Raw genomic sequence first — 26,562 nt, 5'->3', positions numbered from 1 at the left:
TATCCTACCAGGTATGTTTTTCTCCCTGGACTTACTCCCTTCGGCTGATCAAAGAAGCTGACATCTTTCCCAGCTAATGTTTAAGGCGATGAAAAATGTAAAGCTGTGTTCCACTCAACTGAATCTTTCTGAAAAACTCTATTTCAACAGTAATTGTGTTTTGTAGTGTGTCAGCGTGAAGTTACTTAGGCACCAGTGATCGAGAAATACAACTGTGTACACGCTTCTAGTTTTCAAGCAAAACACTGGTTTTGTCCTGAAGCAACATTTCTCAGATTTCTTTTGGTCTCCAGATGCCTTTACCTCATAGAACTTAGGGAAGACCCCCGAAGAGCTATTGATTTTAGGGTTAGAACCATGAATGTTTTCTGTATTGGAAATGGGAACGGAGAATTTTTTAAATGCTTATTTACGGACACATTTAGAGGCAGCACAAGCAGGGGAGAGGGGTAGAGGGAGAGAGAGAGAATCCCAAGCGGACTCCACATTTAGCACAGTGCCCAACACGGGGCTTGATCCCACGACCCTGGCATCATGACCTGAGCCAAAATCAAGAGTCAGGGATGGGACGCTCAACTGACTGAGCCACCTAGGTGCCCTTGGCTTGGTTTCTAAAACCTGAATTCAGAAACTCTGAGTCTCCCTACTTTGCGTGGTCGTGTAATTATTTGTACAGGTTCAGTAGGAACCTGTCCTGCTTTTACTAGGATATGATTGGAAAACATTGGTTATGCAACAAAGTTCTTACCTAGAATGTCACATTTGAAAATGATGCTTATTGATTTGGTACGGCCATGGTTTTTGAAAAAAGAGCTTTAATGAGATATGATCCGTAGCAGACAATTCAGTTAAAGGATACAATTAATTCGGTGGTTGTTCAGAGTGGTGCACAGTGAGTTTTAGAACATTGTTGTCACCCTGAAAAGAAACCCCGTGCTCCTTAGCCACTACCCCACCCTAGTCTCCCTCTTCCCCCAAATCCTAGGTACCCACTGTCTGTCCCTATGATTTGCCTACTTGGGACAGTTTGAGTAAAATGGAATCATACAACATGTGGTCTTTTGTGACCAACGTTTTTCACTTCGCATAATGTTTTCCAACTTCAACCACGTTGTAATATTCTCAGTCCTTTTTATGGCTGAATAATATTCCATTGTGTGGATAGTGTTTCGTGTATCCGCTGGTAAGTAGATGGACGTTTGGATTGTCTTTACCTTTTGGCTAAATGAATAGCGCTGCTTTGAACATTCCAGTACAAATTCTGCATGGACATATGTTTTCATTTCTCTTGCGTGCGGACCTAGGAGTAGAATGGCTGGGTCATGCGGTCCCACGATGTTGAACATTTTGGGAAACGGCCAGACTGTTTTCTGAAGTGGCTGTACTTTTCTCTAAAAACAGCCCGTCTTCATTTCTAGATCTTTTCGATGCTGACGATTCCGAGCGTTTTAAATGTATTAGCATTGATTATACCTCCACAACAGCGCTGAGAGGCAGGGATTATTAAATCCATCTTAGGGATGAGGCCGCTTGTTCAACATCACTCGGATGGTAAGAGGCAGGCCTGGGATCAAGCTTAAGCCCCTTCAGTCCCAAAGCTCCGTCCCCTCCCCCTCCCCCGCCCACCGCGCTCCTGGGGCTCTGGATCCCACTGCCCCCCAGGAGGTGCAGTGATTGGTGGGCTCTTTCCTCCCTCCACGGGCCTAGGGATGCCATGGAAACTTCCTCCATGGGCTTCCCGGGTCTCCCTCCTCTTCTTGCCCCCACAAATCCCCAGGCCCTGTGCAGGGTGTTTTAGATGAACTGGCAGAAAGTGCAGAGCCAGATCCTGACGTCCTAGAGGCTCTCCACTTGCCTGAGCTGGAAGGAGACAATACCCAGAGAATAGTGGCCTTTGCTGTGTCCCCCCTGGCCCGTCTGGGGTGGTGGGGGGAGGGTCTGTCAGCAAGAGCACACGCCTGGGGAGGACGAGACAGGGGCAGCCAGGAGGTCTCTCCTGTAGCTCTGGGGTCATCTGTGCCCTCGGCTCACCTCCTACTGCCTCAGTGGTGGCTCACCTGAGGCAGGTTTCGACAGCCGCCGAAGGAGTGGCTCGGGTTAGCTTCCAGATTCGTGATTGGTTAAAAAAAAAAAAATCAAAGCAGATGGTCTGTGCCTGCCCTAAGCCTCAGCTGCCTCGTTTGAAAAATACACGACAGGCACCTCTAACGCAGCCGTGGGGACGAGACGCCGTGTCCCCGGTGCCGGGAACGCCGTACCGGGAGACAAACACTCGGCTTCTCGTCTGCATCTGGGTGCTGGCGGCGTGCCGGGTGCCGGCCTCGCTGCTCACAGCGGAGGTCCCCGTCGCGTGGGAAGCCCGCTACTGTGCCCGCTCTGTGGATGGGAAGACAGAGGCGCGAGGTTACGAGGCCGCACGGAGGGTTAAGAGGCAGGGCTGGGACTACAGCTCGGCCCCCCCGGACCCCAAAGACGAGGCTCTTGCACACCTTGCTCTGCGACAACCTGGAGGAGGGTGGGCTGGAGCCGACCCCCGCGAACGGACGGACGGACGGCTCGGCTCCTCCGCACCCCAGCCTTGCTCCCGAGAGGGGCCGGGGGGAGCCTCGAAGGGGCCTCCCTCCTGCTCTGGGGACAGAGCCCACCAGCTGAGCCGCCAATGAGCGTGCGTGGAGTCACTGTCCCCTTCCTCCGTCGCGCTTGTTCTGGCGACAGACAACAAGAAACGCCAGGGTGGTGCTGACCTCCTGCAGCTCAGAAAGCCGGCCAGGCCGCCAAGGACACACAAGCGGCACCTCTGATGAATGTCACCAACCGAACATCGAACGGGCCCCGGGGAGTGGGGACGTCGCCTAGGCGTTAGGTCGTCTGAAGCAGGCGCCGAGCTGTGTTGCACATCGTGCGCAGAAGCAGGCCGGGGGCGGGGCGGGGGGCACACCCGGGACTTAGCGCTCAGCTCCTGGGCCAGCTGATCAAATGAGGATTCCAATCCTCTGTCATCTGACTCCCGAAAGGCACCTGTGCCTCCCAAGGCTTCCATCACCGCCTGGGGGGGCTTGATCTGCTCCTCAGAAAGTCAGCCAAGGGGCGCCTGGGGGGGGCTCAGTCGGGTGAGCGGCTGACTCTTGATTTCCGCTCAGGTCATGGCCTCATGGTTCATGGGATCGAGCCCCACGTGAGGCTCCGTGCTGACAGTGCAAGGCCTACTTGGGATTTTCTCTCTCCCTTTCCCTCGGCCCCTCTCCCCGCCTACTCTCTCTGAAAATAAACAAACACTTAAAAAGCGTCCTGGGCAGCTGCTCCAGCACCGAATTACACCGCTCTACTGGGACGGAGGAAGGAGGCTTCTCCCTGGGCCTCAGTTTCCCCATCTCTAAACCCAGGGGGATCGGGCTAGGCTGGGGATGGAAACGCATCCAGAGACGTTGCCCCGTCTTATCCCACTGAGCCAGGACTCTGTCTCAGAATCCTTAACACACCGCTTCAGGCAACTACCACCGATAAATCGGAGCTGGCTTGCGAGAGGAAACCCGCCTGCCGTCCCTGGACGCATTTGTCCAGAAACATCCCTCAGCTCTAAAGACCGGTCATTCTCCTCTGTACCCGACGTGCTTCACCCCTCATTCCCTTTGTCGAAGTTCCCCTGGACTCCTGCTGCGGTGGCTGGGAAGCTGGGGCTGTGTTTACGTAGCAGGTGTAGACGGGCAGGAGAAAGAGCGCCCGCGGCCCCAGGAGAGGTTCTCCCGGTGCTCAGAGCGCGGCTGCAGAATCAGGCTGTGGGAGACCAGCCTCCGCAGCTTTCTGGCCGGTCCCGCTGAGGGGGGGCTTTGAGGGTGGCGGCTCCCCCCACCCATCAAGGCCTTGGGTTTACTCGGCAGGAACGGATGAGGGAGCAGGGAGCTTGCCAAGTCCAAGGCCACGCAGCAGGGGTGGCGCGGCCCAGAGCCCACAGAGCCCACGCCCGCAAGCCCCAGACTGCTGTTAGTGGGCCAGGGCTGACGGCAGGCCTGCAGATGGCAGAGAATGTCACAGACACGCAAGCCGTGTACCGCAGCCCGAAGGGTACGCTGCTAGTCACTGGCAGGAAGACTGACTCATCTCAGCACCAAGTGCAGGGACCTGACAAACCCAGTCTGCTGAGCCGACGCGCTTGCCGCGGTTAGTCCTTCCGCACTGCCGCGCTGGCTTCTCGTCTCAAAGGCTTTATTCCTATCACCACCCACCCCATCTAAGGCTGCCAATTTTTCCGACCAGTGGCTCGGCGGAGAGCTACACGGGCTAGCGTGGCGATTAAAAGTGAAACTTAAATTACCGGAAAGTATTCAGCGCTAGAAATTCTGGCCCTAAGTGGCACGAACCACATTTCAAGTGCCCACTGGTCACATGCGTCTAAGTGACTGCTGTGTGAGATGGCACGGAATAGAACATTCCCATCATCCCAGAAAGTTCTATCGCACAGCCCTGGCTTAGAGCCAGGGCCAGCTAGCTGCGCCCCGGCTTGAGGGTTCAAATCCAACTATCATGCGTTTTGATAAATCAAGTTTTGTTTGAGAGAGAGAGAGAGAGAGCGAGAGCATGTGCAAGTGACAGAGGGGGGCAGAGGGAGAGAGAGCCCACAAGAGAGAGACTCTGAAGCAGGCTCCACGTTCAGAGTGGAGTCTGACGCGGGGCTCAGTCCCACCACCCTGGGATCATGACCTGAGCCGAAACCAAGAGTCGGGCGCTCAACCGACTGAGCCTCCCAGGCTTTACAAAGTTTTACTAAAACACACCCATGCCTGTCCCTTTGTGTTTTATGCACGTCTGCTTCTGTGCCACCATAGCAGGGTTAAGTACGTGCGACAGAGACTGGCCGCCGAGCCTGAAATGTTTACTATCTGATCCTTTAGAAGGCAAGTTTGCAATCTCTGGTGTAGACTGTCAGAAAGTCGCATCCGGATCGTTTCCGGAAAGAGGCTCACCGACATCCCCGGCAGTCACTAGGAGGTCCCAGGTGTCAGGGCGCTTTTACCTAGGCGCACGGCTCTCCTGGGGAGGGGGCAGGAACACACGGCTGTCCGCACCCTCTACCAAATTTGGTAGGCCCACGGGATACCCCTCCCCGGGCAGGCTCTTCTCTGGGGGTGCCTGACCTCTGGGAGAGGCAGTGGGGCGAGCCCCTGGGGTGGGCGCGGGTCTGCTCAGGAAAACCACACGCCGGAAAGATGTCACCATTTGCTTGCTTTATTTTTCTTTCTTCCCAGGTCAGTGAGGCAGCAATATCAAGAAAAAGTAGACAGGCTGTGTTCTTGGATGGTCATCCGACAACCCCTCCCAAACCAATAATCCACAGATAATCCTAGGAGCTTTTCATCACTCGTGGCCTAATTTGAAGGTCTGGCATCCCACACATCAAAAATAACTCCCTTGGAGATGTTAAGCCAACTTACGTGCGCCCATTTCCGTGAAAGGGGGCACATCTGAGGCAGTGAGAGGGCTGCCGGTGATCTGCCTCCTGGCCCTTCTCAAGTCCCTGCAGATCAAAGAGGGGACCGGGCTAGATGCCGGGCTCCCTCCCGCTCTGCCCCCAGGGCTGCTGGACCAGCAAGGGGCCCAGGGGTTCTCTGTGGACCCTGCAGATGAGCCCCACTGGCAGCTGCCGACCAATCACTGGTGGACTAGCTCAGCCTTTCTCTCCTTTTAGAAACACTGTCCTTTGTTGAAAGGGAGACCGAATGGATTCTAGAGGCTCACCGCTGCTCACTTGGTAATGTCTCCATTGTCCACAGAGGGCAGAATCAATCTGCAGCAGCTTGGAATGCCCCGGGGCCAGAGAGGGTGGATTCTCTCAGAGGGCCCAGAAGCGTCTCAAATGGTAACTTCTGGGACAGCAGGGCCCCAGGACGCTGTGATTGGAGCCCAGCGAAATGCAAATGCGTGAGGGGCTCTTGCTGGCATGCCAGCAGGGGAAGCCTTGGCTTCCCTTCCTGTGCGGCCAGGAGACCCTGAGCGGGCAAGGCCCCCTCTCTGTCTCCGATTCCCAGGCTGAGCTGCTGAAGTCTCACTCCTACCAGCCTTTCTGTGCTGATCTGTCCAAGTTATTTGGAAAAATGGAACAAAGAAACAAAAATATCCTAAGCTTTCAGCCCTCCCCTCGGGGCCAGGCTTGCAATGCACGCATTCTCCCAGGCCTTCGTGAATTACAGAGAAAAACAGCAGGGAGTCCTCTATGGAGCTACGGCTGGGGGTGGTTTAATTTGCAAGGGTCCGGGACAGGCCTCAAGTGTTGGCACGTCCCCCGCGCTGCCGTCTCTTCCGCCCGCGCAGCTTCAGCCGCCTGGCTGGCAGGCTGACGGGCTGCTTCCCAAACTTTTCCATGATCTCCCTGATCCGGGCCAGGTTGGTTTTGCTGAGAGTGAAGTCACACCGTGTGGCCCCCATGTCGTAGCCGACCATGCAGTTCTTGGTGGACGAGGTGAACCCTTCCGCCTTGGCCGTGACCACGTACTCCCCGGGGTTCAGGAGGCGCCAGTAGTCCCCATCGCTGGCTGTGAAAAGAAAGCAGGGAATTCAGAGGTTCTCTTCTAACACAGCTATACCAGCAGTCCTGTTACTCCGGGACCAGCCTCCCAGCCGGAGAGAGACTCAGAGGCAGGCGGTGTGGAATCTGAGCCCCCGCCGATGCAAATTCTTAATGCATTTTGGGAGCTGAGATGTTTTCCTCTTTGGAAGCCACCTTAATGGTTTTACCAGGCAGGGGTTCGGGGTGAAGGCTCCCCGTGGTGTTAATACTCGTGACTGGAGATGGAGAAATGATCACTCACACTCCTTCCTCTGTGACAATACACACCATTCATTACCAAGCTGAGCTTCCAAATGGCGTGCCCTTGCCACAAAATGCCATCTTGAAAAGCCATCAGTGCCTGGCTTCCTGGCCTCCCTTAGCACGGCTATAAATACAGAATAGGAATTCTTTCAAGGGGTGGGAGTCTTCACTTTCGAAAAGAGAAATAAAGGACCACAGGGGGCCAGGGCCAAGTGATCTGGGAGGAGGCGTGGTATCTGCACCCCATTCCATGGCCCTCATTCTTGGCCCGGGGGCCAAGAGAAGCCTGAAGCTTCAGGGGCAGTGACATTTACCAATGCTGCAAGCCTGAGCTCCTGTCTCCCCAGGGACACTGCTGGTCAGTCACCCCATAAGCATGTAACGGGACCCGTGTCCTAGCTCTAGGCTAGATCTCTGTTGCATAGATGGGTTCCGGGCCAAGGCTCTCCTCCCCAGGAGCCTGCAGCCTGCCGAGGACACGCAGACCCCCGACGTTAAAGAGACTTCAGGGCATGGGTAACCAGTGACCCCGCAGAGGACGTGGTACCCGGAAGGTCAAGGCAGGCACTGATCCACTGAGTCTCCAAGCAAGCCTTTAACACACGTTGTATGATTACTCCCTTTTCTACCTGAGTAATCTGGTGCCCAGGGAGGCATAAAGTCCTGCACAAGGTCTCACAGCTAGTAATCAGCAGGTTAGGCTCTCTCTCCTATGGCAATCTGAGTGTCCCAGCTGCTCTAAAGCTTTGGGGCCAGGAGAGGACGAGGAAAGGGGCTAAGGAGGCCCTGAGCAAGGCTCACGTGTCTACACAAGCCCTGAAGTCTTCCAAGGGACGGGAGAAAACTCTGTGTGCGTGTGTGAATATGTATCTCCCACAAACACATAACGTTTTGAAGCATCAGGTGTAGAGGATAATCTTTATTCATCTGAGACACACGGATGCAATTAAGTGAGCTCACGAGAACACCAAATGCCGTAAAAAAACAAACTATGCAGGCAGTTCGGCCTGCTAACTGGTAAACAGGACTCAGGGTGAGAGGTCGGGGTGCACACAACGCACGTGGCTGGCTCCCCGGCTTTCTCAGCGCTGCGCCCACCCTATGTCTTCCTTGGGTGACAGTGCAGGCTTTTCAACCAAATAAAAGGCCATCTCATGCTTTCCAGGAGGCAAGAGCCCGTCAGGGGTTCCCCGAGCGTCACAATGCCATTCACCCTTTGAGACCTCCCTCTGGGGTCCCGCGGCCCCCGGGCAAACCTGAACGTGCCACCCCCTTCACGCATCTCACCTGTCCTACCAGACCGCGCGTCCTCGAGTGTGAGGCTAGGCCCTGTGCTAAGCTGTCGGCTCCTTGAGAGCCTGTGTCTCACTCCTCAACACTTCTAGTGTGTTTCGTACGGTGTGCCCTCCGTGAATGCCTGGGGGATTGAATGTGGTAAAGAGAAACATACACAGGGAACCCAATGTCTTATTAACACGTGAACTTGAACTTACTAAGTCCTAACTCCTCTGGATGCTTTTTCCCCTGCGAACACCAGACGGATGTGTTAAGGCCAAGAGCCGGCCGCCCGGAAAGGCTGTCTGAGCGGCTAGAGGCCTCTGGAGGCGAGACCTCTCAGAGTGCACCATCTCGAGAGTACTTTGGGTCATTTTGAAACACCCCAGGGAAGGGGGCAGGGTCCTCACCAAGGGAGGTGCTCACTGAGCAGAGAAGGGGCAAAAAAACAACAACCCATAATTAATAAATGCTGATGGGCACCGCTAAGTGTATAAGGAGGTTTGTAAGAAGGGATTCTTCTTCCTCCAAAGCAGAAGGCTCCCTCCTCCACATGGTGGGGGCCTCCTTCTTCTCATGTCATGCTGCCCTGTCCTTGAACCTGTCTTTTGAGCACGGTCACATGGACAGCCCACATTGCTGCATCCCAGGCACTCAGAACACCTCCCACTGGTTCCCGGAATGGGCCACACACGTTACACCTCAGGGCCTTTGCATATGCTGTTCCCCCAACTCCTGTGCTCTTTTATCCTTGAGATGTCTTTAAATGTCTAAAGTTTGTTTCTTAATAATAAAGCCAACTTTTTGTAATTCAAAAGCAATGAGTTCTGTTCCATGCCTCTAGGGGATGAGTCTTCCAAGAAAATCCCCACTGGGTCCTCGCAGGCCACTCCCCTTTGCCCCCCACCCCCTCCAGCCACAAACAAACCCCATGAGTTTGGTCTTTAACTCTTGATTCTAAACCTCTGTAATTACTGTTTCTTCCAACCGAAATACTGTTCCCTGTTCTTCCAAAGACCAGCTTGTGCTCATCCCTTCAGGGAGGGAACCTTCTTTGGCTTTCCCACCAGTTTCTATATATCCTCCAAATTCTTTCTGGGCTATCATCATAGTCTGCAATCACCTTTTAAATTTTCCTTGGCAACTACTTATATGTCTCCCCCCACTAGAATGTACACTGTTTGAGGTGAGGGGCATATCTGTCTCGTTTACCACAGTATCTCTAGGCCAGCATACGGGAGGTGCTCAACAGGATACGTTAAAAACGAAACCATGGCAGGGGTGCCTGGGTGGCTCAGTGGGTTAAGCGTCCAACTGCGGCTCAGGCCATGATCTCACGAGTCGTGGGCTCGAGCCCCACATCAGGCTCTGGGCTGACAGCTCAGGGCCTGGAGTCTGCTTCAGATTCTGTGTCTCCTTCTCTCTCTCTGCTCCGCCCCCCGCTCGCACTCCGACTCTCCCTCTCTCTCAAAAATAAACATTAAAAATTCCCCCCCCCCCCAAAAAAATGAAACCATCGGGAATCTGTTTCGATCCACGGAATCAGAATGAGGTGGGCCAGCTCTATAATCTATAAGTTTCCATTTCAGAAACATGGAAGAGGCCTGAATCTCTCATCTGCCTGGCAATGCACCCTCTCCCCCAGAAGTTCTTGTGTCGGCTTTCCCCACGCTTACCCCCAGGGCTCTTGTTATGTGCTTCCAGCCCCGACCCCTGGTAAAGTCTAGAACCATCTACCTTGTGAAACTCAGGGATCAGCGTGTTAGGTCACTACCCCTATCACTGGGTGAGCAGGTCTGTGTTCAAGGGTGAATGTTCTGCAGAATTATAGGAGGGGGGGGGCGCTTCCACAGCTGGCATCGCTCAGCACGGTGGACAGAAGGAACAACCCAGGCGCTAACAAATGTCCACTCGTCTACTCGTCAGGTCAGGTCAGTGCCCACCAGACAGAGGACGCTCAGGGGGCTTTCTGAGCCAGGTGTTTGGCCAACATACTTATTACGTGCGTCTAGAAAGCATTCGTACTTGCTTCTCTCTCTGTGAAATTCAATTCCCCTGTTTAGTTTCTGCAAAATCCCTCCGGAAACAAAACTTGTCAGGTCACAGAAGCTCAGAGAGAAATCAAGGCAAATGCAGGGCTTAAGTCGAGCACTGAAAGAGGCTGAAACCAATATAGTAAAGAGCCATGTGTGAAGTATGGAGTTTATGTATCATGAGAATACACTGGGAAATTATTTTCGTGGGGAAATAAAGGGAGATGGGCAGGCGGCTCCCATCGGCTCATCGAAACCATCTCTGTGATTACAGGGGCTTGAGGTTCAGAGCTCAGTAGACATAGCACTCTCTTCGGGCTTGTGGGGTCCCTGGGACTCTTTCTCTCCAATTCCATTTAAAACCCTCATGTTTTCTCACATTGTGTACAAAGCACGAATTGTCCCAAGAATGTTCTAGGCTCTTTTATGAATCATTCTTTCACAGGAGCTTGTTGGCAACGTTTAAAATACAGTCCCTTCTGTTCCTAACGATCTCCAGCACCTTGCGTAACACCCGGCCCATCGCAAGTCTGGAATCTGCGTGCTGAATGCATGAATGAGTAAGTGAATGAACGAAGGAACCAGCGGCTGCCCGGGAGGGGCCTCGATGTACCAAATGCCACGCTGCACAATGTGAAACCTCACGGGCAGGGGCTGTAAGGTCCTCAAGCATGAGCAGGAGGGAGTTTCAGAAAACAGGAAGGCGAGTCATGGCATCACACCGCGTGGCATTTCAGCTCCATTTCACCCACTGAAACAAAAATCGGCTTGGGGAGCCCGGGTGGCTCCGTCGGTTAAGCCTCCGACTTCGGCTCAGGTCGTGATCTCGTGGTTTACGGGTTCGAGCCCCGCGTCGGGCTCTGGGCTGACGGCTCGGAGCCCGGAGCCTGCTTCCGATTCTGTGTCTCCCTCCCTCTCTGCCCCTCCCCCCTCACGCTCTGTCTCTCTCCCTCCTTCAAAAATAAACATCAAAAAAAAACTTGAAACGATAACTGGCTTTCTGTAGCAGGCACGTCGGCAGACGGCCCGTCACTGAGCAGCACGTGTGTGCAGCCTGAATCCCAGCCTACCCCGTCCGAAGGCCCCAGAGGCTTCGGTTCCTCACGGGTCAAATGGGAGCGTGTGTTGGAAGGACCGGGTCTGTTAATGCATGTGAAGGGTTTGTGGAGAAAAGGCTCCTGTCCGCTCAGGAGGGGCAGCACAGGGGCAGGGGCACTGCATTCACAGTCTCAAGCCCCTGGCTCAACTCCCAGCTCTGCCATTCTCTGCGCACTCCCGGAAACACCATGCCGTGTCCATTCATTCGTTCAAACTCATCCCTTCATCCATTCATCCAACAAATATTCATTAAGCACCTACTGAGTGCAGCCTGCACTTCACCGAGGCACAAAAGAGTCAAGGACGCCTGGTCTGGAGCAAGCGGGGGAGAAGCAGGAACAAAACAGGTGCCAGAGGTACGGGCTTGGCCTGCAGGGTGTCAGAGGCCGGCGGTGGAGACGCTACGGGAGGAGAAAGCTGGAGGCTCAGAGGAAGCAGCAGGTGGTAGGGGCAGGCGTACGGGGTTAGAAAACGTGGCCACCGTGGTGGGCCTCGTTGACACGGTGACATCTGAGCAGCGACCCGAAGGGGACGAGGAAGGAACCGAGGGGTTCCCGAGGGAAGGAGGTTCGGGCAGTAGGAGGGGCTGGAGTGAGGACCCCAAGGTGTGGCCTGAGTCCTCGAGGAAGGAGCCGGCGGGGACTACCGAGGACAGCAAGCACAGGGCAGTGACTGTCTGACCGAAACGGAGACTCAACGATTTTCACTTTTAAATGGGGACAGTCCTGGGCAAACCAAGACAGCCGGTCACCCCAGGAGAGGTTTGGGAGGTAACCAGCAGCCTAATCCTGTATGGCCACACGCGTGCCCTGAGGACTTTGGGGTGCCCCTGTGGGGCTCGATAAAAGGGTGATATGACCCAGTTAGCTGATGACAAGCTTGCCCTGGCTGCGGGGCTACGAGGGCAGACACAGGAGAAGCCTGCCCGGGGTACCACGGTGAGCCTGGCAGGTGCCACGGGTCGGACCGGCTGGCAGCTAAGGAGGAGGTGAGCGGGCATAGATTCTGTATCCATGCGCTGACAAAGCGGGGGTTGTAGGGCAGAACCAAGGCGGAGCATCCGTTCCGTATGGGCACCTTGTGTATCATCCCAACTCTCATCGGCTTTACAGGTGATAGCACGCGGGGGACACGGGAGGAAAGTGAACTTGACCCGGTTTCCCTGGGATTGTCCCCCATTTTAAATCTGAAGTCACACATCCTGGGAACCACCCCCAGTCCCAGGCAAACCCAGACCGCTGGCCGACCCAGCACAGCGTAAGCCCCTGAGCCAAGGGGTACAGGTCAGGCCACACCAAACACCTGCTGAGCTGGCCTCATATCCTGTCTCTCCCAGTTGTTCAAGCGTGTCCGAGGGCTGAACAGGTCTTTCTCATGGCGATCACGATTTCCCTTCTCCTACTGCTGACTCTGTTCTCTGTGCCCAGGTAGGACCTGTAGTAGGTTGAATGATGGCCCCCAGAAGGGTCCACATCCTACTACCTAGACCCTAATCCAGACCCTGCGAATGTGACCTTGTTTGGGAAAAGGATCTTTGCAGGTATAACTAAGAATCTCAAGATGAGACCATCCTGGATGGCGTAGGTAGGCCCTAAATCCAATGACAGGTGTCCTTATCCGAGAGAGAGGAGACACAGGGGGACGCCACGGAAGATGGAGGCAGAGACTGGAGTGATGGGGCCAAGGAAGCTCAGGGGCACGTACAGCCACCAGAAGCCGCAAGAGCCAAGGAAGGATCCTCCCCAGGGGCTCCAGAGGGAGGACGGCCCCGCTGACACCTTCGGCCGCCATAGCAGTGAGGGAATAAATTTCTAATTCTTTAAGTTTGTGGTCAGTTGTCTCCCCCCGCCCCCCCGCCCCCGCGGGAAACAAACACAGGGCCCGGTCCCAATGCCTCGCTCACTACAGCTGACACCAAAGCAAAGCACATCCGCCTACACTATGACGCACGCAGCGCTCCCCAGAGTGTCCCCGGCGGACAAAGACCTCTGTGTGCAGACGCACCGTCTCCACCAGAGCCCCTGCACACAAGCGGATTTAGGCTTCTCGCCAATTCTGTTCCCTGCGCACCTGCCACGACATCATGCTGCCCACACTACCCGTCAAAGTCAAGGTCAGTGTTTCCTCATATCCCACCGAACACACTGAGCGCCACCCCGGGTGACGACGGCCCTGGGCACAAGGGAGAGGCTTCGTGGGTTTCACAGCAGCACGAAAGCCCTGAGTGAGCAGGGACATGCCTGGGGCTGGGAGTCAGACGCCTGAACCCAGGCCCCACCCGCCAGTGGGTCCTTTAACCCCCCCGAGCATCTGGTTTTCACACGAATGAGGGAGACCCCAGAAAGCACAGGCTGAGCGCCTTGCTTGCCAGGGTCTCCACGGTTAAGTTTGAGGCAGGAGACAATCGTTCAGCTCTCCGTACGAAGTTTCTGGCATGCAACATGTGGTGCTGACCCAAGAAAAATGCTTCAAGGAAACAGATATTTCCTACCGAGAGACAGTTCATCTACACTCGCAGTTACCTGTTCGGATGTCATGGTTAACACCTTCCACGGAGATGATGGCATTGGGAATTCCTTTTCCGTGGGCGTCCCTCACCATGCCTTTGATGCCACGATGGACCTGCTCAGAAACACGACAGGAAACGGTGAGCTCACGACTCGCTCAACCCAACACGCACAGTGAAGACGGCTGTAAGCCGAATGCCAGCCCAGTGCCCCCAGGAAGCCTCTCAAAGCCCTATCTAGCTCGAAAGCTCCCTGGCTGTGCCTGCATTTGGTGTGCAAATTTCTGTATTCCTTTTGGGTCCATGTACTGGGAAGTCTTCCCCTGAAGTTCAATTATTCCAGAGGCTTAAAAAATTTTAGGAGCTTAGATGGCTCATAAAAACCACACCCGGTAAAAATGGAATTTAATTTTTTATCGGCACATTTATTTGGACTTCCCTAATCGATAATGACTTAATACATAGACCCAATGACGTAAGAGTCAGAGAGGAAAGAAGAGAGTCAAAGGCATTCCTATAATGACATTGACATTCCTATAATGTCGTATGTCCACAGGGCCCTTCTGCGGATTAGCTGTGTCACATGACATGTGTCACTCTGAAACTTGTACCTCAGTTTCCCCATCTGTAGAATGATGTGACAACCCAAGCCGGCATACCATCGTTTCCAATGACACTCTTTATACGTATTACTGTGCCTGTGCATTTTATCCACAGCAGGCACCTTGGCTACACAGGATTACTCCAGAATAATCAGAACCTTCTCTCCTTTCACGGATGAAATGAGAAAGAGCCTTCCCTCACAAATTCCAGGGTGCAGACAGACAGCGTTCACAGCTTTGCTAGACAGAACAGGCTCACACCCCCTGTGCCAGGCACTGGGGGCTGCACAGAGTCTCTGGGGACCCTGGTGGGGCAGACTGGGACGCTAGCCCTGCCCGAAAGTTTCTTCCCCCTCACCTACAACAACCCACAGGAAGGGCGGCCTCCGTGTGCAGTCCTGCAAGCCTCAGGACCGTCCTTCCAAATGGATGGGGATCACGGTGCAGTCACATAACTGAGGCCCAGTGTTCGTTTTTGTTTATTCCTCTGGTTTCCGGTTAGTCTGTTCCTTAGTGGGGCGTGGATGTTAGTGGATTAGTTGTAGCACCAAACGAGAACTGGTTTACTCAGAGCTGCAAGAGGGGCGTGTCCCTGAGAGCAGGAGGAAGGGAAGGCGTGTGAGGTTCCCAGCGTGCACAGTGGGGCTTCCTCACCAGCTGCAAGCAGAACCCTGGCAGGTGCCTGTGACACCCTCCCAGGGAGCACCCCGTCACCTGCAGCACGTGCGAGGGGCACAACTGCGTCCCCCCAAATTCCTGGTGAAGTCCTTACTCGCAGGAACTTAGAATGTGACTGTATTTGGAGACAGCGTCTTCGAAGATGTGATGACACTAAGGTGAGGTCACTGGGGTGGCTCTGACCTTCCCTTATAAGAAGAGGAAACGTGGACACACAGAGACCCCAGGAGTGTGTGTGCACAGAGGAAAGACCACGTGAGGACCCTGGGAGAAGACGGCCACCTGCCAGCCAAGGAGAGTCCTCGGAATGAAACCAACCTGCTGACACCCTGATCTCGGACTTGCCTACTCTAGAACTGTAATTTCTGTTGCGTAAGCTCCCTGTGCGTCTATGCTTTTATGCGGCCCCAGCAGACGAACACGAGGGGTCCGGGCACGCTGGCTCGGACACGTGTCACCCCTCCCTACAGGGCAGCATCCGGTCGCACTCGCTATGACCCAGTGCAGGCAATCAACGTGGTCTTACACAGCTCACCTCGTGGGGCTGAATCAAGTGCAGACAGACGATGGTTCCCGCCAGCGCTGTTTGTGGCCGGCCCAGCATGACAGCCACCGTCCGAAGCGTGAACTCGGTCTCGGGCTTTCAGCCCCCTAACCGACCCCCATCCTGAGCCGGCCCCCAGCACAGCACGTCTCAGGCCATCCGTACCTGCTCCATGAACACGATTAAGGACTCCCGATTGTTCTCCCACTCCTCGGGCAGCTCGCTCTCGTGCGGATACTTGTCACAGCCCACGTAGATGGACAGCTCGAAGCAGTTTGTGTGAAGGTAGCTGAAGTCATTGAGACCTGCCGAGCCAACCGACACCACGGTCACTGAACGGTGCTCAGAGTGGCAGGAGGGAGACGGCAAGAACGTTCAAGAATGGGGCTCAGAAGACTTCATTTGAACAGGGACGTATCAAGCACCTACTACAGACCACAGATGACAGCAAGCGCGAGGGGAGGGGATGGAGGTAGAGGGGAGGACACGGCCGGGATGGTTTATGGGGAAGACAGGCATATACAGGAACAACTCTGACAAGAGGAGGACTCAGATTCTGTTTATTAAACTCAGAAATAGCTTAAGATACGATTTTTATGTTTTTTAAGTGTTTTTATTTTGAGACAGAGAGAGAGAGTGCTCACACATGGGCACGCATACACACATGCTGATGGGGAGAGAGGGAGAGAGAGGAGGGAGAGGGAGAGAGAGAGAGAGAGAGAGAGAGAGAGAGAGAGAGAGAATCCCAAGCAGGCTCCACACTCAGCACAGAGCCCAATGCGGGGCTTAATCTCACGACTGTGAGATCATGACCTGAGCCGAAATCAAGAGTCGGGACGCTTAACCGAGCCCCCCAGTCGGTTTTAGAATAATATATAGTTTTAGAATATATATAATTGTAGAATAAAGTGACATGAGTTAACAGTATGGGTTCTAAGCGTTTAAGTTTCTCTCTATAGTTAGGCTGCCCCGAGCTGGCCATTTTCCTCCCTAATCCACACCAACAGCTATCCCTACCACCCTTTGCTGAGTGCCACCCGTAAGGCCAGGACCTGTGGTCAGCACTCTGTATCCGCTGACCACAAGCCCGGCAGAGAGGGAGGCAGCACAGCACAATTCTACAGACAAGAAAAATGAGGGAGAGAACAGCTACGAAACGTATGCAGGACCAGGTCTTGGAAAAGAGCCAGGGTCAGGCTTTGAACCAAGACCTTGCTCTGAGAACGTGACTGTATTTGAAACAAGCATCTCTAAAGACGCGATGACGTTAAGATGCAGTCATTAGACCTCCAGAGCTTGGCCGGAGGGGGCTGGAGGACAAACACCCCCACCCACTGAGCCCCGCGGCAGATGCACCTTGCGCGCCCTGACGCCGTTGCAACGGGACGGGAAGCGCCCAGCCCGGCACGGAGTCAGTCTCTGCACTGGGGTCCTGGGGCTGCTGTGACAAAGGACCACAAACTGGGGGTCTTAACACAGCACAAATGTATCCTCCCATGCTTCTAGAGGCTGGAAGTCCAAAATCAAGGACACGGTTGGCAGGGCTGTGCTCCCTCCCAAGTCTCTAAGGGAGGAAACTCTCTTGCCTCCTCTAGCTTCTGGTGGCCCCCGGCTTGTGGCCACGTCACCCCAATCTCTGCCTCTGTCTTCACATGGCCTTCTCTGCTATGTCTTCTCTTCCGTCCCTTATGAGGACATTTGTCAATGATTTAGGGCCCATCCAGGTAACCCAAGATGACCTCACCTTGAGACCTCTAACTTAATTACACCAGCAAAGACCCAGTCTTCAAAGAGGTCATAGTCACAGGTTCCAGAGGCTAGGAAGCAGGGATATTACTTCCGGGGTGGGGGAGGAGGGGTCACCATTCAACCCACTACAGCACCCAATATTTGCAAAGTGAACAAATGAATGTTAGGGGGCATTAAGCTCTTTCCAATATTTTCGTCTTGGGGGAACAGGGTGATCAGGAAGGACAGGGCGCAGCTATGACCTGTGTGACCCCAGGAGGCACACGCCCAGCAGGAGGCCCCTGCACGAGCTCCCCTCATGGGTTCTGAGGGCCAGGACTAAGAGATCAGAGGTCGGGTGCACTGGGTTTCCCTACAGTGACTGAGCAAAGGAGCAGGTCCGGCTTGTCAACCAGCCTTGGTGCTCGCCACGCGTCTTCCCTCCCTCCCGCCTCCTCCCGCCGTCACGCTCAGTAGGAAGACCGGATTAAAAGTCAGGGCCCTGGGTATGTTATCAATCTGCTGCCTAATCGATTGCTCAAGTCACAGCCAAAATGGCACTCAACATACAGCCACTCTCTCTGGCGGGTTCCAGACGTGAACCGGTCACGTGTCACCAGATTAGCTTCTGACCACATTTGTGATAAAACGAGGACAGGGGCAGAGAGCTGAGGTATGGAAGGAGTGGGCCCGTGCCACATTAACGGAACATCCTTCGCGGGGGCCTGGTCTGGGTGGAGAGGGTTGGTCAAAACGCCACATCGACTCATTCACTCGAACCCGAAGTGTGGAGTTACAAGAGGGCACAGCAGGCCCGACGAATGCCATGTTCCCTGGTTAGCACGGGGAGGACACGCTGAGATGGCCGAATGCCGCTGTGCACGTAACATTTTCATTACCCCCTATCTTTGAGGCCTTGCTGGTACGGAAATGAATCGGTGCCACGTACGAAACTCTGGAGCGGGTCTGCCACCTTGCAATGTGCCCTCGAAGCACTCTAAGTGCCAGCAGAGTCGGTGAGATGCTGAACGGCCAGGAGAAGGGTGCAAAAGCTTGAACCCGGCCACCTCTGCTGCTGACTTCTGGCCCGTGAGCTGAGAATACTCCTCGAGGAATGGCTTCGAAAGCGGAACGTGTGGGCAAGGAGCTGGGGCATGACCCACACAGTCCCCACAAACCCCGTGTCCCTGCCGGGTGGGCGAGACGTTCCTCTCTTCGCCTAGAACCCTAGTGTCACGGCTTCTTCGTGGAGCACGGAGCCGTGCGTCCCGTAAGGCCCGCGTGCCTGTCGCCAACTCCGCCCGTCCTTCATCGTGGGGCAGGGGATGCAAGATAGCAGCCCAGGAACAAAGGGGCCGCGGCATCGCTCTGGACCGGAAACACACACACACGACAAGCGACGTGTGTTCCGAGCTTCCCCGAAGCCTGCTCTCCACCGCCCCATCTCCGTCAACTAATGCCTGTCAGTCACCGCTAATGAGTGAACAAGATCCGCACAAAAAGATGGAGCGGAGGTGGAGGGGGAGGGAAGGAAATTAGAAGTCACATTTCATCAATCTACAGCGAGATGAATCGGCACACTTCCCCACATGGCCAGGAGGAAGCGGGATGAAGGCTCGAGCCGCCACGTGGCTCTGCACACAAGTCCCTGAAATAGTGGAAAAAAATATAACCGATAGGGAAAAAGCAAATGCTGCCTTCGTGGTTGTGTGGCGGCCAGCTTTTCGAAACCTGGGCCGGGTCCGTGCCGGATTTAGACACCGCAGCCATGAAAAATAAACAGATACTTCGCGTAAAGGTGGCTGTGGGTTTCTGGGGCTAGAACTGGAAAAAGCAACAATGGTTTGTGGCCATGAAGTTACCTTGCTCGACAGGGATCTGCCTTTATTCGCTTTTTATTCTGTGTAGGGCAAAACTATGATGGGGATAAATGAAATACCTCTGTGGGGGAGGTAACCAAGAAAGAAACGGCAAGATGTCGGTACCCGTTAAAAAGTGGCCACAGGAACAAATCTATTCACTACTTGGAAATTTTTCTTTTCCCAAGCACGGACACGTACCGGAAAAGTATGTGAAGGCAGATACCGGCAAGAGTCACGGCTGCGTGCTTCTGATCGGTTACACAGAGAACACACCCGCACCCACGCTCGCACCAGCCCCCACGCGAGCCTCACAACAGCCCCAAAGGGCCTATCACCTTCATCGTTCGCTGTGCCCATTTCACAAATGGGAAATACGGGGGTCAGAGAGGGAAAGTAACTTGCCCAGGGTCACGCAGCATCTGAGTGATGAAATGGAATTTGAATCCAGGTCCATTTGACCTGGAATATTTTTCAAATTCATCGCTGGGTTGACGACCACCCCCCCACCCCCCCAGAGACAAGAAAATAGGCAATGACCATTCTGCTTGGGGTCCTGCCATCCCAAAGCTGAGGGACCTTAGGGAATGTGACATCCTTATCCTTCCACATTTGGGAGCCCTGGGCCGGGGCAGCCTGGACACAGCAAAGAAAGCTTATCCTGAAACTGGGACTATGGCGTCCTCTGGGGCTGGTGTGAAGGAATTCCCAGAGTCCCTTCTGGAAGCTTCTCTGGTCCTGTGCGGATGCCAGAAGCAATACCACCTATTCCCTGCATCGTATGCAGTCGGGCTTCGACCAAAGGCTCTGCTGTGCCTGGGAGGCCGGTCTACTGACCTCCAGAAGACAGGAGATTTGTGAAACAGCGATCACGCCATGTCAGGCCTCAGGAAACACCTGCAGCGTGGAGTCGCTTCACCCCTGAGCATGGGATCAACGCCCGGCCCCTCCGGGTACCTACCGCAGGGGACGCCCCACTAATGGGAACAGCTCCGGGTGAAAACACCCTGGCTCCAGTGCCAACACCAGCGTGCTGTCTGTCCCTTGGCCGGGTGTGCCTTTTGGTCCGATCCTTCATCCAAGTGTACATTTGCTCATCTCTGACCCCCTACAGAATCCGAATAGCTCAGGAGCTAAGAGCGGGCCACAGGGCCAAACAGAGAGATCCCTCGTAGTCACCAGGCCCCGGCTGTCTCATTCATAAAGTGGAGAGTAGCCACAGCCCCCCAAGACCACTGGAAGGATTAAGGAGCAGTCAACGTAGAGTGCTGGCACCCTGTAGATGGCGGACCTCGGTCGCTATTATACCCATGACAAGTGATAAGGGAGGGCTGGGAGGGGACGGCCCGTGGGTCCCTCCCTGTCCGGCTCCGTGACGACAGCAGGGCCGCCAGAGACTTACTTCCGGCAACGGTGTGCCAGGAGGCCCCGTTGACGGTCCCGTCCTCTTTCTGGAAGTCTTCCGTGTGGCACACCCTCCTCCTGGCGTCGGTCATGAGGCGGTGCGTGGAGGCGTAGGAGTAGGCCAGCCAGCGGAACACGTGGTCGTCGGGCGTGGGGCTGTGCTCCTGCGTCTTCCACAGGGACCGCACCATGTCGTAGGGGTATGCCACCACCAGCTCGCCGCCCTGCAGGTTCCCACCCAGCACGAAGGGGATCTTCTCCATCCAGGCTATGACGGCCCTGGTCTCCACCGCCACCTGTGAACAGGGCGAATTTACACGGGGCGAAAACGGGACGGGGACTGCTTTCTCTCGCTACCTTCCAAACGGGGACACAGTGGAAAGAGCAACCGTTTCGCGAACACTTTTAGCAAAACGTAGAATTTCAAAAATCCGTCCGGGGAAGACCGAGTTTTGTGGAAATCGTGGATTACACAAAAAAGATAAATCGAGGGAAGTTTTCTTTTGGTAGGAATATTCCAGTTTGACGCACGGAGGGAAAGACAGAGTTAGATTGTCAATACTCGGCAAGTCCCATGAGTTAAGGGGCCAGGGATGTTCATCCGCGGCCGCAAAGCACAGAGAAAGAGAAAGCCAATACCGTCTGTCCCTCGAGGGAAGAAACACCTAAGAGAGAACATCAACCCGGAATATGACCAAGCCTCCCATCCAGGGGCCGGCAGCCTATTCCTGTAAAGGACCATATGGGAAATGCTTTAGGTCTGGAAGGCTCTGTGGTCTCTGTCCCAACTACTCAACTCTGTCCTTGTAGCCAGAAGCACCAGAGACGATACGCGGATGAACGTGGCTGTGTTCCAATAAAACAGCACTTACACAAACAAGCCTGGGCAGCAAGAGGCCCACCTACGGGCTGTAGTTCGCCAACCCCTGTTCTGTGGAGCCTAGTCTGGTCTCGATCTCTCTGCCAGTTTACAGAAAGCAGAAGAAGACGTTACGTGACATGGCAGGTATTCAATCGGCAGCACCCAGGCAGTGGAAAAGGCTACAAGATGATGTAATCTGCTTGCTTATAACTTAGTTGTTAGAAGAGAAGCAGCGACATGGGCAAGAGGATAAAAGACAGCAAGCGAAATGGCAGAAACCTACAGGGTAGGGGAGACTTGAAAGACGCAGCCCTCCATCACGATGAGGGCCCTTCAGTTGGCTCCTGATTTAAACCAACTATGAGAGAGAGAGCGATGGAGAATGATAATAGGGAAAACATGAACACTGACGGGATATGTTATAATACCAAGAAATAATTTATTTTGATATGATCATGGGAATCATTTATGGTTTTAAAAGAAGCTTTTAGAGATACTTACTGAGGTATTTGCAAATGAAATGATACCACACCTGGGATTCACCCCAGTAATTCTGGAGAGGGGGAGAAAGTGGGTACAGATGTAGATGGAAGGTGAATCGACAGGCACTGAGGTTGAGACGCACATGGGGACCCTTAGAGCGTTCTAATTTTCTATGAATGGCATTTTTTATGACAAAAAGTTGAAGGAAGGAAAGAAGGAAGGGAGAGAGGGTTAAGAGGAGGGGAAGCGAAGAGAAGGAAGGAAAGAAGGGAGGGAGAGAATGAAAGAAAGAAAGAAAGAAAGAAAGAGAAAGAAAGAAAGAAAGAAAGAAAGAAAGAGAAAGAAAGAAAGAAAGAAAGAAAGAAAGAAAGAAAGAAAGAAAAAGAAAGAAAGAGGAAGGAAGGAAGGAAGGAAGGAAGGAAGGAAAGAAAAAGAACCGACAACATTAGATGCAAAAATTAGGTTGACAGGGTCAAATACTGCTCATGAATCTAATTATTTACCCTAAGTTATTGACTCCTATGAAGACAGTCCCAGCAAAATAAAATCTGATAATGGAAAAGAAATAAACACTGGAAATGGCTTAACTGTGCAGCACAGAAAGTTGATTAAGGAATGAAATTGACTTGATAGGATTCATTAAGTTTTGTTTTTGTTCCTGAACACATCAGGAGCCCTGGAATGGACTAATCATAGAACTTCGCTCAATACACCATATCATCATTGGTCCACGCTTGTCCTTCTCTGTATTTTAATATAATAAACACCCGTGAACCCACCATCCATGCCCCAAACCAGATCTTATAGACAATTTCTATGTAATATGTGATTCCGCCCCTCCCTTCCTCCTGCTTCCCACTCAGGGGCAACCACTGTATCCTCAATGATATACGATTCTTATTCTTTCTGTTTTGTTTTATCTTATATGTGTATACCTAAAAATAGATTATGTGGTTTTACTTGCTTTCGATCTTAAAAAAGAGGGGGTAGCCACACTGTTGTCTTCTGCAATTTTTTTTTTTTTAAATGTAATGTTTGTTTATCTGGAGAGAGAGAGAGAGAGGAAGGGGCAGAGAGAGAGAGAGAGGGAGACAGAGAATCAGAAGCAGGCTCCAGGCTCTGAGCTGTCAGCACAGAGCCTGACGCGGGGCTCAAACCCATGAACCGTGAGACCACGATCTGAGCCGAAGTCAGAGGCTTAACCGACCGAGCCACCCGGGCGTCCCTGTCTTCTGCAATTTTTTCATCTCAATGCATGTTTCGTGATGCACCTGCACGGTAGCATAAAGCTACAACTCGATATTTTCCACTTCGGTGCTAAGATCTCATCATTGCTCTGTCCTTGTGATGATGGGCATACAGGTAACTTTCAATTTTTTGCTGTACTGAACAGTGTTGCTTTGAACTTTGTTCTGGCATACACGTGCTGAAATGTATCTCGCACAAATCACCAGAAGTGGAACCGCAGAGTCCTAGCATATACACATGTTCCACCTTACAAGATAACCAAATTATTTTCCAAAGTCACTGTGCTAATTTATACTTGCACCCACAACGCATAAGAGATCCACTGGCCCCAAGTCCTCTCCAACGCTCAGCTACTGTCAGACTTCTTAATTTGCCAACCAGTGGGTGTAAAATGTTCTCTTTTTTGCATTCCTTAGTACTAGTAAGGCTGAACATATTTTCATGTTTATTAACCATGTTTCCTCTTCCACAAATTGCCTCTTCATATCTCTTACCCATTTTTCTATTGAGCAGTTTATATTTTTCTCATCTGTTATTCTTTATGTCTCTTGAATTTTTAATTCTTTTCCGGTTATTTAATTTGCAAATAATTTCTCTCAGTTTTTAGCTTCCCTCTTACTGTTTTTAAATTTTTGATGAGCAAGCTTTCTTATTTCGATGTAGTTGAGTTTATTAATCTTTTATTTTATGATTAATGTCATTTGGAATGGCTTTCTTCACTCTGAAACTAGCTATCTATATGACAAAGTTTCACTGAGAGATTTTACCGAGAGTGATTATTAAATCTTATCAAATGATTCTTTCTGCAGACAAATCACTTCATATTTTTTTCTTGTTTTTCTATCATTTCATTGATTCTGCTCCTATGTTTTGATCACAATCTTTATACATTGTGTGTGTGTGGGGGGGGTGGTTCTTCTGTTATTTGTTTGCTAGTTTCTTTAGCTCATTTTTAGCCTCTCTTCTTTGGAATATAATCGTGAAAAGATACAAAACTCCAAAAAACACAGGAGGGTTTTGCAGCTTTCCACAAATTTTGATATGTAATATTTTCATTATCTCTGTGTTCTAATTATTTTTTAGTTGCTAGTATAATCTTTTTCTTTGACCCATTATTTAGAAGTTTTGGGTTTTTTTTTTTAATTTTCTAAATACATGCTGATATTTTCATTAACCTTATTACTGTCTTCTAGTTGAACTATATGATGGTGAGAGCATCACGGTCTGACTTCTATTCTCCGAAACTGGTTGAGATTTCCTTTACAGCCCAGAGCATCATCTATTTTTGAAAATGCTCCAGGGATTACTAAGGAGAATATGCATTCTCTAACGGGGGTGTAGGATTCTTTCAGGTCCCTGTGTCAAGCCTGTCGACTGCTATTCAAGCCTTTACCTTGCTGACTTCTTATCTAACATAGCCACAACTGAAAAAGGTGTTAGTGGTGGCAGATCTATGTAATTCTCCCTGTGTTTCCAAAACACAACAAGCTCAAAAAGCGAAATTCTAGTCTTAAAGCAAAGACTGAAATCCCAGGGTTTCTAGGACCGTGCTGAACTTGTTCCTTGTCGCTCATGGCCACAGGGCCAAGGACGCTGGCAACCATATTCCAATTCTGGTCCAAGAGTTCCAAAATTATAACATCATTTGAATTCCCAGCTTTACCAGACATCATTAGTACGCTAGTTTAAAAAAAACGGGGGGTGGGGGGTGGGAGGAGGGGATTGTGCAGGATGGAATTAGGAAATAGAAAAGAGAATGCAGAAGACTCAGAAGCCCTGAATCCTTTACCCCCAGTAAGCTGCCCCTGGGCATCCGAATTACCCCACAGGGCATCGCCACGGTCTGTCCACACTGCTTGACTGGTTGCTTCTTGAGGGTGTAGATAACACCACCCTGTGCATCCCTAAGTGAGGCAACCATGCTGCTCTTCTTCCGCTGTGGGCTGGAACCCCGAGGCAGAACAGGGGGGCTGCCTTCTATCCACTCATCATTTCTCTTTGGATTCCTCAGGAAGAGAAGCCAGTGCTTGGTATCTGTATTTTCTTTTTTACCTTGCAAAGTGCTGCCTAAAACACAGCTTTTTCCAGCCTTCCTCATAATAGGTTGATAACATGTTTTGACTAAATTCTGGCCAATGAGATCAAGACGTAAGTATTACGTAGAAATTCTGAGAATGCCTCTTAAAATTAATCAATGAGTCTGAAAGGAGGATCTTTACTGGTTTGTTTTTTTTCTTAACTCTTTCTCTCCTCTTCCTTCACAGACATGACAGCTGGAGTACCTACTGCCATCTTAGATTATGACCTTGAGAATGAAAGTCACACGCTAACATGGTGGAGACAGACAGAGGAGTCCTTGGTTCCTGATGATCACGGGGCTTCCGTTTGGCTGCTTGGCTTCTGTCATCTACCTTTAGGGTCTTTCTATGTGAAACACAAACAAACAAACACCAAAAAAACCCCAAAATGTCTACCTCATTAAGCTATCGTCATTTTGGTTTTTCTGTTGTTCCCACTGAACTTACCCCTAACTCAAGGCAGATCTCTTGAAGGACACACACACTCAGAGGTCAGGGGTAGAGGGGTAGATTACTATGGGCAGGGCAGGCAATAAAAGGCACGCAAAATTTTGTGCAAAGTCTTTCTTCTACAACACGCTCTTTGTGAGAGAACACCTGAAAATTCGAGGAACGCCTTTCTCATTGAATGCATTTTTCCTTCCAAAGAAGCACAACATGAAATAATCCATGAAGACTTATGAAAATAAAAATAAGGTATCTCAAGCAATCAGGAAGGACTGCGGCCAATTCCAAAGCAACTCCATGGCACCACCAAAGCTCAGGGCCACGAGGACGGTAATGAACGTGCACGATGCAGGGGAAGGGTGCGGGGTGCTCTTTGTTGTCGGAGCCCTGTGTGGTTGTAAAGGAATACGATTCGATGATTTCTCTTTTATGAAGAAGAGCTGAAAATACCAACGTTAAAGGTAGTTGCTCTCTAGCACACTTCCCCACTTTTGGAGAAAACATGACAGGAAAACTGGCGTTGTCTTGTTCTTAAATGTCAGATTCTCTACCAACACCAGTGGGTGTTCACCGTGGCCTTCCTCGGCTCTGCACGTGGGGTATTTTTACTCACCGTGGCATTTTCAGACAGAAACCACTCAGGGATCGCAATGTAGTGATTGGGAACTTTCCTCGGGAGATTCTGTCGGTCCTCTGCCTCCCAGAGCAGCGTGTTCAGGTCAGGAAAGTTGTTGTTGATGTCGATGCCATCGTGGGTCCAGCGCCCCAGGGACCAGCCGCCCAGCTCCGAGCCCTGGGAAACAATTCCGAACGTGAGGGACCCACAGGGGCTTCTGGACTCTTCTCACACAAGATGTCTCCATCTCTATGTCCACCACCCATCCCCATCTGGGTGGATCTCTAAGCCTCTAC

The 26,562-nt window shown here is 52.2% G+C and overlaps 1 protein-coding gene across 2 annotated transcripts in view; it reads right to left on the bottom strand.

Annotated features, from left to right (window-relative positions):
• Window positions 1–5,207: 5,207 nt before the first annotated feature.
• CPXM2 (carboxypeptidase X, M14 family member 2) overlaps window positions 5,208–26,562 on the bottom strand; it is a 140,581-nt gene continuing 119,226 nt past the window's right edge. For both annotated transcript variants that reach the window (XM_060641267.3, XM_060641266.3), the window contains exons 10-14: window positions 26,264–26,443; window positions 20,531–20,828; window positions 15,707–15,846; window positions 13,734–13,833; window positions 5,208–6,527 (exon numbers count right to left, since the gene is read on the bottom strand). In XM_060641267.3, coding sequence (XP_060497250.3) covers window positions 6,259–6,527; window positions 13,734–13,833; window positions 15,707–15,846; window positions 20,531–20,828; window positions 26,264–26,443 — 987 coding nt within the window. In that variant the 3' untranslated portion in view covers window positions 5,208–6,258. The remainder of the gene's footprint in view (window positions 6,528–13,733; window positions 13,834–15,706; window positions 15,847–20,530; window positions 20,829–26,263; window positions 26,444–26,562) is intronic.

Source organism: Panthera onca, chromosome D2 (genome assembly GCF_046562875.1).
Source record: "Panthera onca isolate mPanOnc1 chromosome D2, mPanOnc1 haplotype 2, whole genome shotgun sequence".
Taxonomy (NCBI): Eukaryota; Metazoa; Chordata; class Mammalia; order Carnivora; family Felidae; genus Panthera; species Panthera onca.
Note: the sequence above shows the minus strand (reverse complement) of the source record. Positions and strands in the feature narration are given on the sequence as shown.